This window comes from Prionailurus viverrinus, chromosome B2 (genome assembly GCF_022837055.1).
Source record: "Prionailurus viverrinus isolate Anna chromosome B2, UM_Priviv_1.0, whole genome shotgun sequence".
NCBI classification, from domain to species: domain Eukaryota; kingdom Metazoa; phylum Chordata; class Mammalia; order Carnivora; family Felidae; genus Prionailurus; species Prionailurus viverrinus.
In genome coordinates, this window is record NC_062565.1 from 50,269,363 (window position 1) to 50,287,307 (window position 17,945).

A 17,945-nucleotide genomic window follows, 5' to 3' on the forward strand; every position below is an offset into this window, starting at 1 on the left:
TGTCAGCAGAGCCCGATGTGGGGCTTGAACTCACGAACTGTGAGATCATGACCTGAGTCGAAATCAAGAGTTGGGCGCTTAACTGGCTGAGCCATCCAGGCACCCCATTTCTTATGACTCTTAAGTGTTTAGGAATGGGGTAGTCCTCCCAAACATCAGATACCCCAGCCACTTCTCCCGTTCTAACTTAATCTTCCTTCTGTAATCTTGGGAATGAGATAACCAAGCTTCATAGAGCTGTATGAAAAGTAAGCGCTGGTGGGCTTTGAGTAGAGGTCAAAGCCCGAGCAACTAGCCTAGGTGTGGTGTCAGGACACAGGTCTGGGGCCATCACTGGGCTGCTCCGGGACCTCCCCTGTTTCTCATCCTGTTTCTGCATCCTGTTTCTCAGCTATGCTCCAAACAGATGAGGCAGCTGCAAAGGGGGTTTCTGCAGAGTTAAGGTGTCACTCCAGCGCTGTTCAAGTGTAGGAAGGACAACAGGCAGCAGGTATTGAGCTCCTGTACCACACCTTCTTCTAGGTGCTCTATTTATGTCAACCTTTCGGACATATTTTATATCAATGCTTCTAATCCTCCCAACAACTTTACGGCATACTTTTACTGATGAGGAAACGGCAGCACAGAGAGGTTAGATCCTTTACCAAGATGACAAGGTGAACCAGAGTTCAAAGTCAGGTGGACTGGTAGTAGGGCCCTGACCTTAGCCACCGTGATCCAGGGCCTCTAATGGTTCCCCCACAGAACCACAGCATGAACCACTGCTTACTACTATGAAAGCCCTCAGAAAGGAACATGTGCACCTACGTGGTCCAACAGAACTCTCTGTGGTGGTGGCAACACTCTATCTATAGCTGTGCTCCTGAGACGTCGAACGTGCCTAGTGTGACTGAGGAACTGAATTTTCTTTTTTTTCAATATATGAAATTTATTGTCAAATTGGTTTCCATACAACACCCAGTGCTCATCCCAAAAGGTGCCCTCCTCAATACCCATCACCCACCCTCCCCTCCCTCCCACCCCCCATCAACCCTCAGTTTGTTCTCAGTTTTTAAGAGTCTCTTATGCTTTGGCTCTCTCCCACTCTAACCTTTTTTTTTTTTTCCCCTTCCTCTCCCCCATGGGTTTCTGTTGAGTTTCTCAGGATCCACATAAGAGTGAAAACATATGGTATCTGTCTTTCTCTGTATGGCTTACTTCACTTAGCATCACACTCTCCAGTTCTATCCACGTTGCTACAAAGGGCCATATTTCGTTCTTTCTCATTGCCCTGAGGAACCGAATTTTTAATTTCACTTCATTCTACTGCACTAGAAAAGCCAAATGTGGCTAGTGGCCACCTGCTGGATGCCACAGGTGTGGACTACTTTTGGTGAGCCAAACACTGTGATACTTCAAATATGAGATGTGATGGGTAACTCCTACTTGAAGCTAGGCGTCAGAACAAGGTCATTAAGCACTGCCTCGTCCCTCTCTACCTCTTCCTCACTCTTATAATTTTGAGGAAGAAAGCCTGCTATTTGGTCAGAGTGATGGAAGATGCTTCACAAGTAGTGGTTGTTGGGGCACCTGGGTGGCTCAGTCGGTTGAGCATCCAACTTTGGCTCAGGTCATGATCTCACGGTTCAGGAGTTCAGGCCCTGCGTCAGGCTCTGTGCTGACAGCTCAGAGCCTGGAGCCAGCTTCGGATTCTGTGTCTCCCTGTCCTCTGCCCCTCCCCTGCTCGTGTTCTGTCTCTGTCTCTCTCTCTCTCTCTCTCTCTCTCTCAAAAGCAAATTAACATTAAAAAAAAAAAGAAGAAGAAGAAGTGGTTGTAGTCAGTCAGGCAAAGCCCTGAGAACACTCTTGGGGGCAGAGGGGATATGAATGGTAGATCATGGGTCAGACACTACTGATCTGAAAAAAGAAAAGAAAAAAGCCACAGATGAGTGTAATGTGTACACGACAAGCACATCACTGAATATGAAAATCTGCTCAAGCCCAGGGCCCCAGATCACACTCAGAAGACCAAGATGATAAAACGTGCACAGCAGAGCAGAAGACACGGGCCATTCTTCTTGCTCTGCCTCAACCCCCTGATCGGCCTTAGAGAGGCCACAGGGCCTTTGGCTTGAAAGTCACAAACGAAGCCTAGCCTCTCCCCTGACTCCAGATAGTTCCTTTCTAATATAAGGATTTTCTCCTTTTCCAAAGCTGGTTCCACTAAGCTGGACTCTGCATCAAACCCAAATTTAGGCTAGAACCTGATTTCGACGCAAAGAAGAAATGAAACTAAGATGAGAAGTTGAGACCACTTAACCCGATGGAGGCACAACTTTATTCTGACTAACCCCAAAATCTATATGGCTGGGGGAGAAGAGGGGGAAGGAAGGTGCCCCCTTTCCTCCCCTCCCAATTTCTGACTGACAACTTAAGTTGTCTACACATCCCCAGCCCTGTTGTACATCACCACGTTAAACAGGCATGACTGAGCCACAGAACAAGAGACAGCCTGGGAAGCAATGGGGCCCAGAGAGCTGAGCAGCTTGCATGGGCCATGCAGCTATTTAGTGGCAGGACCCAAGGGAGAATCCAGGCCTGAGGACAACTCAAGCCTCGAGGACTCTGGAAGAGGAACATGTGTTCACACTTCATGCCAAACCAGAGAGCAAACTGCAATTAAAAAAAAAAAAAAAAAAGGAAAAGAAAGCAGCTATCAACCATCCCTTTCCACCTTCCAGGCCAACAGTCACAAAATCCATACAAACAAGTGTGTCCTTGCCCAACGAGGTCAAAAGTTGATCCAGTACAAAGTCATGCTACACACTAAACACACTCTCAACTCCAGAAGTGTTGGGTCTAAAAAGTGCAATTCTGCTCCAAGTTCCAAGGAATTCTCAGCAGGAAGCCAGGCATTGTGAAGCAGGCCTGGTGATTTCCTGCAGGGCTCCAGGCATTGCTGGAGGGGAGTCCTGCTTACCCTGGAATTGCTCCTTCAGGTCAGGAACCCCCAGCCTGCTTTTAACGTTCAGGAAAGGAGCCCATAATACATCCCTGGTACCTTTAAACCTAAAGCCACATTCTCACAGACTCGCAACACTACCTTTTGGCAGATCCCACCCTATACCAGGCACAAACACACTTGTTGACAAACCAGTGTGATCCTGGGCATTCCTCAAAGCAAGCAGCTGGGGGAGAGGTAGGCTGTAAAAATCACCTCTCTATCCTTCGTCTTGAAGTAGGACACACCCTTCTGTCTCACCAAAAGCCACAGAAATCTTCAGAATACTGGTGGGTCACTACAAAGTCTCTTTTAAAAACTCTCTGCAGAGATTCTCTACATCTTTATGATAAAAATGAAGCAACAAACTGATAATAATACTCGGCCCTGGGGCGCCCGGCTGGCTCAGTCAGTGGAGCACGCAACTCCTGATCTCCAGGTCATGAGTTTAAGCCCCATGTTGGGCATAGAACCTACTTAAAAAAATAAAATGAATAAATAAAGTAAAAAATGAAATACTATGCTCTTATAAAATTCAGGAGCTTTATTAAGAAATCTTCTCCCTACTGCAAAGACAGGGCAACTGAGGCTCAGAGTCGTAAGTCCTTTTCACCCCAGGTGTGATCATCACCTCCACTAACCCAAAAGGTACATTTCAGATCATGTTGGAGTTTTATGGTAAAAATCTTAAATCATATGGAAGAGCTCTCCTAATCTCAATCAGTAAAGACCTCCTGGTGTTAGAAATCACATCTGTGGCACGTGCACATGGACATGTGCATACACGCGCGCGCGCACGCGCGCACACACACACACACACACACACACACAAAGCCTTTGGTCAGTTCACTTATTCACAAAGCTGTAAAGTTTAAGAGCACCAGCTGTGCCTCACAAGGTATCTAGAAATGACCACCACTCTTGTCCCCTAACTACTGACAACTCCACACTCAGGGTGTCGAGTCTACATTTAAGAAACCACCCCCTTCCACCAACAGCAGTGGCTTAAGGTTGAGGCCCAACAGTCTGCCTATAAGCTGCACCTGCCATTTACATCAAGTTCAAGGCCTGACTCCCCTCCACAAATAGCTTACCAGCTTTAAGCTACCACACAGTGACCTCTCTGAGGACAAGGACCCCACCTTATTCATCTGCGTTCCCAGAACTCAACACAGGAACACAGCAGGAACTCAATAAACAGTTGCCAAACTAATGAACATAGCACACTTAAGAAAGATGTATCAATTGCAAGGCTTCTACACATACCGTGGCACTCAAAGGCAGCATCGAGAATTCCAGGGGGCAAATAAACACATAGAAAATTCCCTAGACTTGAGTCAGAAGATGTATGCTCAAGCCCCACATTTGCCAAAACTTCCCTCTACTATCCTGGGCAAATCTCCCAACCTCTGGGAGTCTATTATCCTCTTCTATAGACATAGTAGATGACTTCTAGGTTTCCCTCTAATCCTTAATCTTGGGAAATGCGAAGAAAAGATATGCCCTTGAGCTATGGCCACAATATTAACTTGACCATAAGGGCAATGAAAATACAACAGCCAGAGGAAACTATTCTTCCACAGATGCTGGCTAATAACAGGCAGGAACTTTCACAGTAGGTAAAGCCCCTGCCCATTCACCTATGTTCCCATGTGATACACACATTTGGGTCATCCTCTGTCGTCTCTTTCAGGGAGATGCAAATCTCAATGACTGTTCCAGGCAGAAAAGCCTCCAAGTGGAACAATGACCTGCAGACATTACTTCCAGGTAATAAACAGATTCCACTCAGACAAAGAAAAATAAAGCAGCCTGTGGCTACATTCCATAGACTCCTCGTTCATGGAAGCATTAGGGCTGAGCTCTAAATGTGAGCCAGACGTTGCTGAATTCTTATTTTGGCTCCAACTCTGACTAGGAGGGAATGGTCCTTGGCCAAGTCTCTCCTCTGGAAGCCAGGCTCTGGATGGGTATGACAACCCCCATAAACCATCCAGATTACAGGGTGAGGCTAGTAAAGCATTTTGCAGATGTCAAGTGTTGCCAACCCATCCAGACAAATGAGGGAAGCCGTCAAGAGGCAACGTGGCTCAGGCGGAGAGCCACAGAGCAGCGCCTCACCTAACCCTAAGCACCCACAAACTCACCAGTGGGCTCCAGGGGCCTCAGAGCACCCTCCCTCACCCGCCTCCAATCTGGCTCCACTTCCTCTGTTGAAAAGCAAAGAAAGCTGTGTGAACCTGCACTGGCCAGAAGAGCTGCCTGCAAAGCTCTTTAAACCACACAGTGAACTTGCACCGTCAACCAGCTGTGACTAGGTTGAGTTGGGTTCTCCTCTACCGTGGGCCATTTGAGACAGCGGAGGTAAATTAAGGCAAAGCAATAGACTGTGTAAAAGATAAAGGTCTGCTTGTGAAATAAGAAGGGCTGTGTCAGGAGCCATGTTAGTAGTTTTACTGTTTTCTTTTCCTCTTTTTTTTCCCCCTTTCTTTAACCATTAGGTACCAATGGATACCAGATACACAGTGTTGGATGAAAAGGTTAAGAGATAGTATCAGTGCAATTTCCCACCAAAGCCTGCTAATAGTGCTCTCGCTGATTAGAAAGCACTTCTGGAGTTTGGGAACTCTAATCCGGTCTTATCAACCCTCTGGCTTCGTCATTTATCAGGGTGGGAACGGGAGGTACATCAGCTATGCCACAGAGTGATTTCTGGGGCCCCTACCCACGACAAAGCAGATCAAAAGGGAGCTCATGCCTGCCAGAGTGAAGTTTTCACCATAGCAACACGTGTGCTCTACAAACAGTCAGGACTGAGGCGCTCTGTTGTGACTGGTCTGGACAGTGCCCCCGAGAAACGAGCAACTGAGGGCTCAGAAAACAGAGTGAGCAAGAGAAAAGGGGCACCTATTTAGCTCACGGGGCAGTCTCCTCATGGTTTTTACTCCTCCACCGGCTGACAGTGGCCGCACAGAGACCCCACAGCCCGTGTTCTAACGAGACAGATGTCAGAGAGAAAACAGATGTTCTCCAAAGAACGCCGTACCACAGGCTCCCTGGGGAAAACGAGGGACCCAGGGTAGAGCAATCATCCCCTTTGGTGAGCAAATGACCAGCACTGGAAAACTTGGGGGCAAGGTCTCATCGCAAAACATGTCAGATCTAAAATGAAATGCAGCCCCCGTGCCCAACAAGCCAGTCTGATGGTGGAAGATGTACTCACAGACTGAACAATGAAGCCAAGAGCAGCAGTGATGGGTGTGTTTGTTGAGACCATCGACTAAGTGCCCATGTGCCAGGCAGAGTGCCGGGCATTTTTACAGGTATCAGTCTTCATCCTGAGATAAGGGTTAAAAACTCACTGATCAACACCCCCTTTCCGGAGAGCACATTTTTGCCAAGGGAAGAAACAGGGATAGCTGATTCACCATTAAGTCCCATAGGATACAGTTACACTTGAGGCTTGACCAGGAGAGAAACTAGCTCCAAATTTCTGCTCTGTTGCTCAGATCACTGAGCAATGTGTGTGGAAATCCAACCACAGAATGAGAGCACCCAAGAGAATAAGTGACCCTTCTCAGTTTCCCTTGACTAATTTCTCTAGAACACCACTAAACGACTAAGTCAGAGGCCAGTGAGGATGATGTATAAAGTCAAAAGCTATAAAAGCTGGCAAAGAGACATCTTCAAAAGCACCCTGAAGGTAGTCCAAGAAACAACATCTGTCCACAGACGCATGCCTGTGCCATTTACATACCTCTTCACAGAAATACGACAGAAGCAAAACTGTTTCACAAGGCTAATAATCAGACAGGACCAGCAGCCTCACACAGGTCATAATGCCTACAGGTGCGTCTGGGAGGGTGTGAGCTGGAGCCATGGAACCCGTGTGTTAACAGGACTGCCATTGTACGTGCTGCAGGCGGCACATCATTCTGACAAGTCAATCACGGTGTCCGGAACAGGGAAGAAGGCAGCTCTTCCACATCTACCTCCAAAAGAAGCAAAACCAGCCGCTACCAGAAAAGTTCTCTGGGTCCTAAACCCTCAAGTCATCACAGACCAAACAGGAACCGAACCTACAAATGACAGGCCTAGAGTTCTAGAAACATTTCCATGCTACAGAGCCCGCAGGGCCTGCGAATGAGCTTTAAAACCAACAAAAAAGTTTCTGTTTCAAAATGACATTTTAGAGGTAATGTATAATTGCTTCCTCTCTGTTCGATGCTCCCCCCCCCCCTCCACTTTTTCTCATTCTCCATTCACTAATGAGAGACTTTTCCTCTTCCCCTGCCTGTTTCAGTTTGAAACGTGGCACTGAACGGGACACTGGAAAGCAAAGGGAAAGGGGAGGGGCAGGCAGCTTTCAAATCTGACGCACACACACACACCCCCCGCTGGCCGCCCACACCCTGAAGGGGAGTCAGACTGGACTCCACCAAAGACAGGACTGCAGGACCAAACCGTGGGGTAGAAAACTCCCACTTGCACCAACTCCCCCAAAAGCCAGAGTTAAGAAAGAGAGAGCTGGAAGGGAAGGAGGGGGAAAATAAAGCTCCACATTCCTGACATTTTTTAGCCAAGTGCTGTGGCTGCACAGAACAGCTCTATTCCAAACAGCATTGCAGAATGGAAAGGAAACCTGGGTTCAGGGCAAAGAATCCACCCCTGCCTTGGAAATGGGAGAAGGAATTTTAGGACGGCCCAAAACTAAACCAAAAGGAGGAGGGAGGGGCACCTCTTCATGTGTGTTCCCAAAGGAAGGGATCCCCCGAGGGAGGAAATTTGGAGTCATCATCTCCCAGGAGACAGAACTCAAGTCCTAGGATCCCTGAGGGGGAAATGAAAGCCCCTCTAAATGCTGGCGAGCTGAGGGTGAGTTGGGGAAGGGGCAAGGTGAGATGGAGGCCTGTTGGGATGCGAGGGGCTGTGGCTGCCTGGGGTGGGGGCAGTGGGGTCCAGCTCATTGGCAGAAGCTGGGCAGGGGACCCCAGAGGGAGGAGCGGCCAGGAGAGTCACTCTTTGTGGGAAGAATCATAACTGCGTTTTCCTGACTCAGCTTCTGAATGAAGGAATCCTAGCCCTGCCCCAAGTCAGAAACCCAAGAGCCTGACATCCTCTCTCCCTGTGTCCCCCTTTCCCTTCCCCCTCCTTCTGTCCTCACTTCTACGAAAAAGCGTGTTAAGTGCTGGACTGCCCCGCTCATATGTACCCTACATATACACCAGTCCTCCAGGGGAGAACCCAGAATCCTAGTAAGTCCTCTAGTCCTTACCTCTAGTAAGTCCTATGCTGGGTTATGGCTTTACTCCAAATGTGAAGATGCCCACAGGTGTTCCTCTGAGGTCCTTTGGGAGTAACTGAGCTCTTTCTGCTCTCATTCAGTAGGGAGAGCAGAGCTCCAAAAATCTGACTGTCTCTCCTATCTCTGTGGAGTCAGTTGTTAGGTATAGACAACAAGAACCTTTGTGCCTAACACAGCAGAACACATGTCCTTCACAAGGGAAGTTTGGGCATGACCCTCTCACATACCAGCATACATCACCAATATCACAAGGTACCTCCGATGCCCTATAAGCCCAACCGCTGTAGGTCTAAGCTTCTGTAGGGAGAGGGTGGTGGCAAGAGGGAGTCCGCAGGCATTTCACAGCCAGGGCCTTCTCCATGCTCCCCAGTCCAGTCCCAAGAGGGGAAATCAGGGAAGGCATTTTTGTTGTTATTTCCTCTACCCTGGACCTTTCTCTTCTGTCAGGTAGTGGGATTAAGGGCTCCTCGCACTTTTCAACTCCCACAAAACTCCAGGTTTAATGCGTAGGACTTTCCAGAAGACTAAAGGCAGGAGAGGGAAGGAGATACCAAACTCAAAACCTAAGCAGCTCTTTCAAGCAAAGATAAAACCCACAGAGCCACAAACCTTAGCAAATGCCTGAAACACAGCAAAGAGGGCCATAAGGCTATGCAAGAGGCTCTGCTGGCTGTATAGCATGTGGCTCTGAGGTCTCCAGCTGTCATATGTGTCTTTCCAACCACACCCTCCAAGACTGGTGACACTGCACACTCGGAGGCCTCTTAGAATGGAGGACAGCAAATAGATACTGAGGGTATTGGCTGGACAAAACAAAATTCTCTCTTATTTCATTAAGCTAGTAGTATGATCAATAACAACAGGCCTTCAGGAACAAGCGATTTGTCACATTTGTAGAATCTCTTCTGGCTTTTATCGTTTATATGATCTCAGTTAAACATTACAATAACTAACCTTGTGAGGAAGACAGGTTTTACTAACCTCTTTAATGATGAGGAAACTGAGGCTGCAGTCAATTTTTCAGTCTGACTAGTGACAGAGCAGAGACTGGGACCCGGGGATGACCCTGGCTTGACAAAGTCAGGGTCAATATACCATGAGAGCTGGGGGGTGGGGGGTAGGGGGTAGGAGAGGAAGAAGGGAGGGAGGGAGGGAGGGAGGGAGGGAGGAAGGAGCTGAAATGGAGAAGCACTACCAAAAGCTGGAGTACAGACCCCAATCCTGATCCCAGGTTTATCTTCTACAGACCCTGAAGCCCAGCCAAGGACACATTCACACATCCAACCCTGACTCACCACCACAAGAATGTCCCCAGCCTGAGGGCAGCTTCACCGGCCAAGGAGAACCCTTGCCATCCTTAGAGAGGAGACAGAGGGACACAGAGGGAGAAATCAGCCACACTAGGAACCCTTCATCTCCGAAGCAGTTCATAAATGATTACAGCTTCCTATCCCATCCCTGAGAACGCAGATAAGCAATCCTACCCAGCAGGAAGGACCCGGTGAGAGTGAGGGGAGTGTCACTCACACATAATCTCACTCCTGAGACAAGATACACCACAGCAAGCCCTAGACTCACTTTCCTCCAGTTCCTCCCACTTTGAATATAACATTTGTCTCCCTCTCCGGAGCACAGTCAGTCGTTCCCTGGACCCCCTTGGATTCTGACCCCCAGGAGGCTCACTAACACACTAACACTCTCTGCTTGGTGAGGCCTGCACCAGTGCACTGCTGTCCCTGGTAGGACCCCATCCTCGTCCCCCACCCCCACAGCTCTGAGAGAAGCACCTTTCCCCTAAAGCAGAGAGTATTTCCATCTCTCTCCCTGCCCCTGTAACGGGTGAGAAGCTCTGGGTCCACTACAGATGGCTCTAAAGGAACAGTCCACAGGGTCATAAAGGGTATATGGAACCTGGCCTTTTAGGCAAGGGCAAAAGAAGGCGGGGGGTGGGGGGAGGATGGCAGAAGGGCACTGCTGGGATGGGGCCAGGGCCACACGTGAACACCCTGAGCACGTTTCAGAGGTGAAGATGCAAAAGACCCGGAAAATCAGATGGGAGGGTGGAAAAGAGTCAGGGTCCCTCCCACTGGAAAAGCCCAGAGAAGCTGGCAGCCACCGCTCGGGAGGGGGAGAGTTGTGCAATGACTGCGGGTCTGGGAGTCTCCGGGCTTGGCTCCCGGACACCAGAAAGGAAACCCCACTGGTCGGGCCAGGGTGGCAGCGCTGCGGTTGGTTCGAAGCCAGGCTTAGGATCCAGGGCTGCAGAGAGCGCTGCAAGATAGGGTGGGTGCTCCAGGGGGCGGCAGAGCAGGGCACGGCTGCCACGGCGCATTGCTGAGGGTGGCGTCCGGGCTGACCCGGAGGCCAAGGGGCGTAGAGTGCACAAAGCCGGGGCGCAGAGAGCATACATGGCAGCCAGGTTCCCCAGCTCAGACGAGTACCCGCGGAACCTGCAGGGCTACGCCGGCCGACGCACGAGAGGGGGCACCCCCTCCTCAGTCTCGCTCACCTCGAACATAAGCCCGATGAGGACGCAGAGCACCAGGCAGAAGCCGATGTCCGCATGGTTGTGGATGACGAACTCCTGGCTGAAGAGCGGGTAACTTTTCGTCCTCCTGCGGAAAGCCATGGCAGCGGGCGCGCAGCGGCCGGCGGGGCCCGCACCCTGCGCTCTCGAGCCGCCGCGCAAACTTCTCCAGCCCCGGCCCGGTCCGCCCGCCGGCCCGCTGCCCGCTCGCCCTCCCGCCCGCCGGCCTAGCGCCGAACAACTTCTGGGGCCCGCCCCCTTCCTCCGCCCGCCCCCGCCCCCGCCCCCTCCGCCCGGAACCGCCCCCGGCCGCAGCCCCCTCCCCACCCGCGGCCCGCACTCGGCGCTCAGGGCTCGCTGCGGCCCCGCCCCCCGCGCGCTTAACCCTCTCGCCGCCGGGACGCGCGGGGCGGGGTGGGGCCGGCCCGGCGCACGGGGCGACCAGCGCGGCCAGGTCCCCCTGGCCCCGCGCCCTCGTCCCGGCCCGCCGCTGCGGCGCCCCAGTGCATGCTCTCTGCTGCGGCCCGGCCGCCTCCCGCGCCCAGGGAGCAGGCCTTGCCGGGACAGGAAGTGGGCCCGGGTTTCCCACTTCTCGGCGCCCGCTCCTTCCTCCGCGGGAGGGGAAGGGCCAGGGAGGCCGCGGCCGGGCCGAGGGGTGGGCCAAGCTGCCGGATACTCCCGGGGTTGCAGGGCTGAGAGCGGCTCAGGTCCGGTGGAGGGAGGGGAACTGCAGGCCGGCCTTCTTGCTGGCCGCAGCGCCTGCACGGATGATCAATGAATGGACGGTCAACCAAGTATTTATTGAGAGCTCGCAGTGGCTTAAGCACGTTTCAGATCGCTGGGAATATGCAGCAAACAAAAAAAGACCTGGCCCTGGGAAGCTTGGATTCCAATGAGGGGAGTGGATGGATGGGTGCAGTTTTGCTAACTTCTCTGAGACGTTTGTGCTATTATAAATTAGTTTTACACGTCTTACCCAAAGTCTACCTTCAATATTAATTGACCTGAAGAATAAACACTGAAGAAGAAAGAAAGAAGGCACCTTTTCATGGAAAATTTTTATTTAATATTAAAAAGTACTCCTGGAAAGGACAAAAGGTATTTTTAATAAGTTAATTTATATAGGCAAATATTGGATTTATTCCTGCCAGTGATGAAGGAGTCAACTAATCACTTTCTAGATGTGCAAAAATATAAAATGAGCAAAGAACTATTTAATTCCCATTCTCTTTTTCATGAGGTCCACAGTTATTTCACTAAGTAAATAGGGTTTCTTAAATATGGCACAATGTATGAAATGTGATTGAGACTAGGCTTGTCTTGACTTCCTAGATAAATTTTACATCTGTAGTTTCTTCACTCAGTATTTAGCACACAGTCTTTGGTCTTTAGTTTCTTTATCTGACTTCAGGAAATGGGAAAGTAATGGCTATATAGGACTAAACTTCATCTAACTTCAAGGCTGACCTTTTTATTTTTTAATGTTAATTTTTGTGACAAAGAGAACGAGCAGGGAGTGGGGGAGAGGGAAAGAGATTCCCAAGCAGGCTCCACGCTGTCGTTGCCAAGCACACTGTGGGGCTGGAACTCAGGAGCTGAAATCAAGAGCCAGTTCCTTCACTGACTGAGCCACCCATGTGCTCCAAGGCTGAACTTTCTTAAAGTTGGACCTGACACATGTAAGGAATAAAAAGATTAAGAACTCCAGAGCATCACACCTGTGAAAAGGTGTTCAAATTTTCAAACTGCTGCCACATCTATTAGGTCAACCTCCATCCAGTCGGTTTCTTTCTAGGTCAAAACTGAAATACCAGCGTTTCACACGGTTCAACCTAATTCTTTCCTCCTGGTTCCCTATGACCATTTGTAGAGGATATCGTGGTGGGAATTTCTTGCAAAAGGTGGGATATTACTAACCTCTTAACACTGTGTTCAGGCTGAAAGTCCTGGGTATAGGTATTATAACCTCTGCGTTTATAAATGAGAAACCTGAAGTAAAGGGGATGGCTTAGTGCTCATACTGATGAGCCCTGAGTCCTTTCAAATGTAATCAAAGTGTTCTTTAAAAAAAAAAAAATTATTTTAAAGAGAGAGAGAGAGCATGAGTGGGGGAGAAAGCAGAGAGAGAGAGAGAATCTGAGGCAGGCTCCACGCTGAGCATAGAGCGCAATGCAGGACTCAAACTCACGACCCTGGGATCAAGACCTGAGATGATTTCAAGAGTCAGATGCTTAACTGACTGAGCCATCCAGGAACCCTGACAAAGGGTTCTTCTACACATGTTTTAGCATTTTATTACCTTGCAACCCCCCAGGGGAAGTACTAGATGCCTGTGTCAGCCATCCCAAAGTCCTAGTTTCAAAACCATCTTCAACCCCAAATGGACCCCTTCTCAGCCCCTCCCATCCAGTCACTCATAGACCCTATGAATCTCAGAACCTCAGGATCTCTCCCAACAGCCCCCACTTCCACCATTCTTCACCTGGCCCACACTAGTTACCTTGGATACCCTGCCTCTAGTATCTCCCCCTTTAATACATCGTTCCATTAGAAACGTCTACTGAGCACGTACTGAGTGGCAAACACTGCTTGTTACCAGAGACAGAAAGATAAGATAATCCATGTGTGGTGGTTTTCAAATATGTCCTCAAGGGGCTCCTGGGTGGCTCAGTGTTAAGTGTTCCACTTCGACTCAGGTCGTGATCTCGTGGTCGGTGAGTTTGAGGACTGCATCAGGCTCTGTGCTGACACCTCAGAACCTGGAGCCTACTTCGGATTCTGTGTCTCTCTCAATCCATACCCTCTCTGGAGTGTGGGCTGGACTTAGCGGCTCACTTCTAATTAATGGCTATGGCATAAGTGATGGTGTAAGGCTCCCAAGAGTAGGTCATAAAACACATTTTGCCTTTCCCCTTTCTGTCTTGTCTTAGGTCACTAGTTCTGGGGGAAGCTGGCTGCCATGTTGTAAAGATACGCAAGCAGCTTTATGGAGAGGCCCACATGGCAAGGAACCGAGGCCTCCTGCCAACAGCCAGCACTAGTTTGCCTGGCTTGCCACCTTGGAAGCAGATCCTTTAGTCCCAGTGAAGCCTTCAGATGATGACCACAGCCCCCACTGACCTCTTGACTGGGTTTGGTGACTGCTTTAATATAAGATGTACAGGAGTTAAAGGAGTCAAAAATCTAGGCTGGGATGACATAGTGATAGGGGGACCATTAAAAACTCTATGTGGAACAACAGAGAAGGAAGGAGTGGGCATAAGAGAGCTGAAGATGGCCTCACCTTTGGACAAGCTGGGCTTGAGGAGTCACGAGACATCCCAATTGCCACTTTGACAGCTCAGATGGAAGCTGTTAGACTGGAGTTAGGGAGGGAAAATCAGAATTAAAGGTGTTTGTGGCTCATCTGCAATGGGGCTGTTGAAATCATGGGGTTAAGTAAGTGGTCCAAGGAGAGTGTGCTGAGTGAGGAAAAGCCTGAGGTCGGCAGAATCCTAGGGAACCCCAAACACTGAGGGAGGAGGAGGAGGAAAAGGAAAGTGTAGGGATGGAGGAAGCCACAGCCTAGGCATTTCACAAGGAGAGGCTAGGGGAGGCAGGATGAGAATAAAAGGAAGGCCCTTCATGCAGCCATTCTGGCTTTTGAGAGCCCATTTTTAACATTGGAGAGGGCTTACCGGTGGATAGAAGATGAGAAAAGGAGGTGAGAAAGTAGTCTATTCTTTTGAGAAGTTTGGTGAGAAAAAGGAAAATGGATGGTGTCTTGGCGGATATAGAGAATTGAAGGATGGATCTTTAAATTGTATATATTTTTTGAGATTGGAGCAAGAGAAGAAACAGGAGAGAGAGAAGGAAATACTGAAAATACTCAAACTATTAATACTAGAGATCATTGATGAAACAAAGGAGGAGACTTAGAAAACAGCCCCAACCACAGGAGGAAGAGGGAGAACTCCTCTAGTGGTTGTCTTTGCTGGAGCAAAGATGAAGAATGGGTGAATATATAGTTACATCTGGAGGTGGAGGAAATAATAACCTCTTGTGTTTCTATTGCACTTGACAGTAGCCTTGTGAGGGAGGCAAGGCAGTTATTACCAACCCGTTATAGCTGTTTTGAGACACATAAATGACCAAGGGCCACATAACTAGTGGGTGGCTAACCAGGACTCAGAGCAGCTGGTCAGCACAGAGTTCCCTTTGCTGGACCCTCCCGTAGCATTTCAGGCTTCATAAAGCGTGGCACTGATCAGGTGGATACCACCTGCCTCTCCACCTGATCTGTTATGGCTGCTGATAATTCTACCACACCAACTCTTAACTAAACTGGAATAGCCCCTCTTTCCAGAACAGACCATGTGGTTCCCAATGTCTTTGTTCCCCTCACAAGACCTTTGTTCCATGTTCCTTTGCCAAAGAAGTAACCATCCTTCAAGATAAAAAGCATGTATCTCTTCCTTCACAAAGCTGTCTTCGGGGTACTAGGCTGGAGGCATGCATACTGTACCTTGTGCATACCTCTCAGGTAGCAGCGCATTCTTCTGGAGTCAGTGTATTTTTCTGTGAGTTTTGCCCCCTTTTGGATTGTGTCACTGTTGAGGGCAGGAAACTAATCATTTGCTCTCATATTTCAACAGCACCAAGCATAGGAATCCCACATGGTATATTTTCATCAAGAGTTGGTTGAATGAATGATTGAATGAGAGATGCTGTTACCTTGGCTGGTATATATACAATCATTATCCCCCAAAAATGGAAAATGTATTTTCCCACATAATAAGAAGTCTTAAGTTCGTTCATTCCCAGGGGTAAACGATTCATCGAAAACTAGGATCTCACTATTTTTCCACTTTGCCACTCTGTGTTTGCTTTTGACTTGGACTTGTCCCTCATGGCTACAGAGTAGCTGCAACAGCTCCAGGCCTTCTATCCTTCATACAATAAGACCTAAAAATCAGACAAGAAGGAGAGGGCATTTTGAAGAGTAAAGAAAACTTTCCCAGAAACCCCAGACTTTTTCCTACTGCCTCACTGGCTAGAATTACATCACATGCCCATTCCTAAACCAAGTCATGGGCAAGGCAAATAGAACTAACATAATTGGATTCACCTCACCAGGGAAGCATCCTCAGAGGGCTTGAAGAGATTTCTCAACTCCTTTGAAGATTCTGGCTACCCCCTCACCTAAATAAAATTAAAATTCTGATTGCAAGGAAAAAGGGGAGAATTGGTATGGAGCAGTCATCCAGAAAGATCCGCACAGTGATCTTTTTTCAGGGTTTTTTACTCTATATATTTTTACATCTTTGCCTCATAGGACACACAGCACTTTTGCCCTAAACAACCCTTGCTTTCTGGTTTCTTACAGTAGGAACATGAACCTTGCAAATGTCATACGCTTAACAGTCACTGTGGAAGTGTTCAGCTGAAGGATCTCCAGCTTCACAAAGTGGACTGTCTGTGTTCTGGTAGTCCAGCATGTGATGTCAGACTCAATACCACCTTTCACCAAAGAATGGGGCGTCTCAGCCATCAGATCTTCTTGCCACCAAGATCATAGCAGTTTATTGGAATCTGTGACATTCGATGGGGTCATCCCTGGTGGCAAGCACTAAGGAGTTGCATGATCTATGAAGAATTTTAAAACAATGATAAGCCTCTAAATGCAATGTGATATACTAGATTGAACCCTGAAACAGAAAAAGGACATTAGTAAAAACTGCTGATATCCAAATAGTCTGTACTTTGCTAATAGCATTGTACCAGTGTTGGTGTGCCTGGGTGGCTCAGGCAGTTAAGTATCTGATTTTGGCTCAGGTCATTATCTTATGGTTCAAGCCCTACATTGTCTCCCCTTCTCTTTCTGCACCCCCCCCCCCCATCCCCTGGTCTCTCTTGTTCTCTCAAAAAAAAAAAAACTTAAAATAAAATAACATTGTACCAGTGTTAATTTCTGTGTTTTGATAAATGTACCATGGTTATATAAGCTGGGTGAAAGAGTTGTGAGAACTCTCTATACTGTCTTTGCAACTCTCCCGTAAATCTAAAATTGTTTTAAAATTAAAAAAATCTAAATGACAAAAGTGCCTCAAAATCAGGTATGCTTGTTTTATTATCACCATAGCAACTCTAAACAATGTTAGTGGTAAAAATACTTCCCCCTCAACCAAGTCTTTTGATATAAGTTCTAGGCTACTGTTGTCATTGTTGTTGAGTCTTAATAATACATATGTAAGTTCCAACTTAACCCATTTTTATTACTTATCTTTTAGTAAGCACTCCATTCTACATGCAGGTTAATCCTAGTAGCTCTCATACATACAGCCCATGCCTAGTATGGAGTCTCAGATGCACACATGTGGTTCAGGTACATATCCAACTGGAATCATCTGAGCTTGTTTCGAGCCCGATGGTACCTCAGAAGCTTGTGTTTGAACCACAAATTGGAAACAATTATAGCGCAGTGCTTTTAGAGATGAAAAGCAATGTGTTGCTTCCATTCTGTCACTCTGTGTGGCCACTAGCAGCTTTTATGTGTGTTTAAAATTTAAAACAGAATGCAAAATACCATTATTATTATTTGTTTCGTGTCATGTGTCATGATTATTTCTGAAAAATTTTTTCATGTCGAGGAGCAGATATTTAAAAATGATCAGGTATTAAATATGCTAAATATAACAGGGCACCTGGGTGGCTCAGTCGGGGTTAAGCTCCTGACTTCAGCTCAGGGCATGATCTCACAGTTTGTGAGACCCGTATCAGGCTCTGTGCTGACAGCTCAGAGCCTGGAGCCTGCTTTGGATTCTGTGTCTCCCTCTCTCTCTGCCCCTCCCCCACTAGCGCTCTCTCTCTCTCTCTCTCTCTCTCTCTCAGAAATAAATAAACATTTTTTAAAAATATGCTAAATATGAAAGTGAGTGGAATTAAGATCCTAGGTGTTAGAAACTACCTTAAAAATCATATTGCCACTCCCTTCCGTTTAGAGACCATGAAAGTTTGAAGGCCCAGAAAGATGCTGAGGTTAATAAGGATTTGGTGAGTTGGGGCAAGGACAAGGGCCTCTCCCTTCCTGGCCAGCATCCCCAGCACGGTCTCTGTAGTCCATACCCGCTCTTCCTTTGCAGACAGGCATAACT

At 48.2% G+C, this 17,945-nt stretch overlaps 1 protein-coding gene across 5 annotated transcripts in view; it reads right to left on the reverse strand.

The window, feature by feature from the left end:
* The window catches only part of TRAM2 (translocation associated membrane protein 2), an 83,964-nt gene extending 72,417 nt beyond the window's left edge, over window positions 1-11,547 (reverse strand). For 4 of the 5 annotated variants that reach the window (XR_007152008.1, XR_007152007.1, XR_007152006.1 and 1 more), the window contains exon 1: window positions 10,795-11,544. Coding sequence is in view for 2 of the 5 variants with exons in the window: in XM_047857763.1 (XP_047713719.1) it covers window positions 10,795-10,914 (120 nt within the window). In the remaining 3 variants the exon portion in view is untranslated. Of the gene's footprint in view, window positions 1-10,794 lie in introns of all 5 variants that reach the window. The other variant, XM_047857765.1, reaches the window with a different exon arrangement.
* Window positions 11,548-17,945: the final 6,398 nt, after the last annotated feature.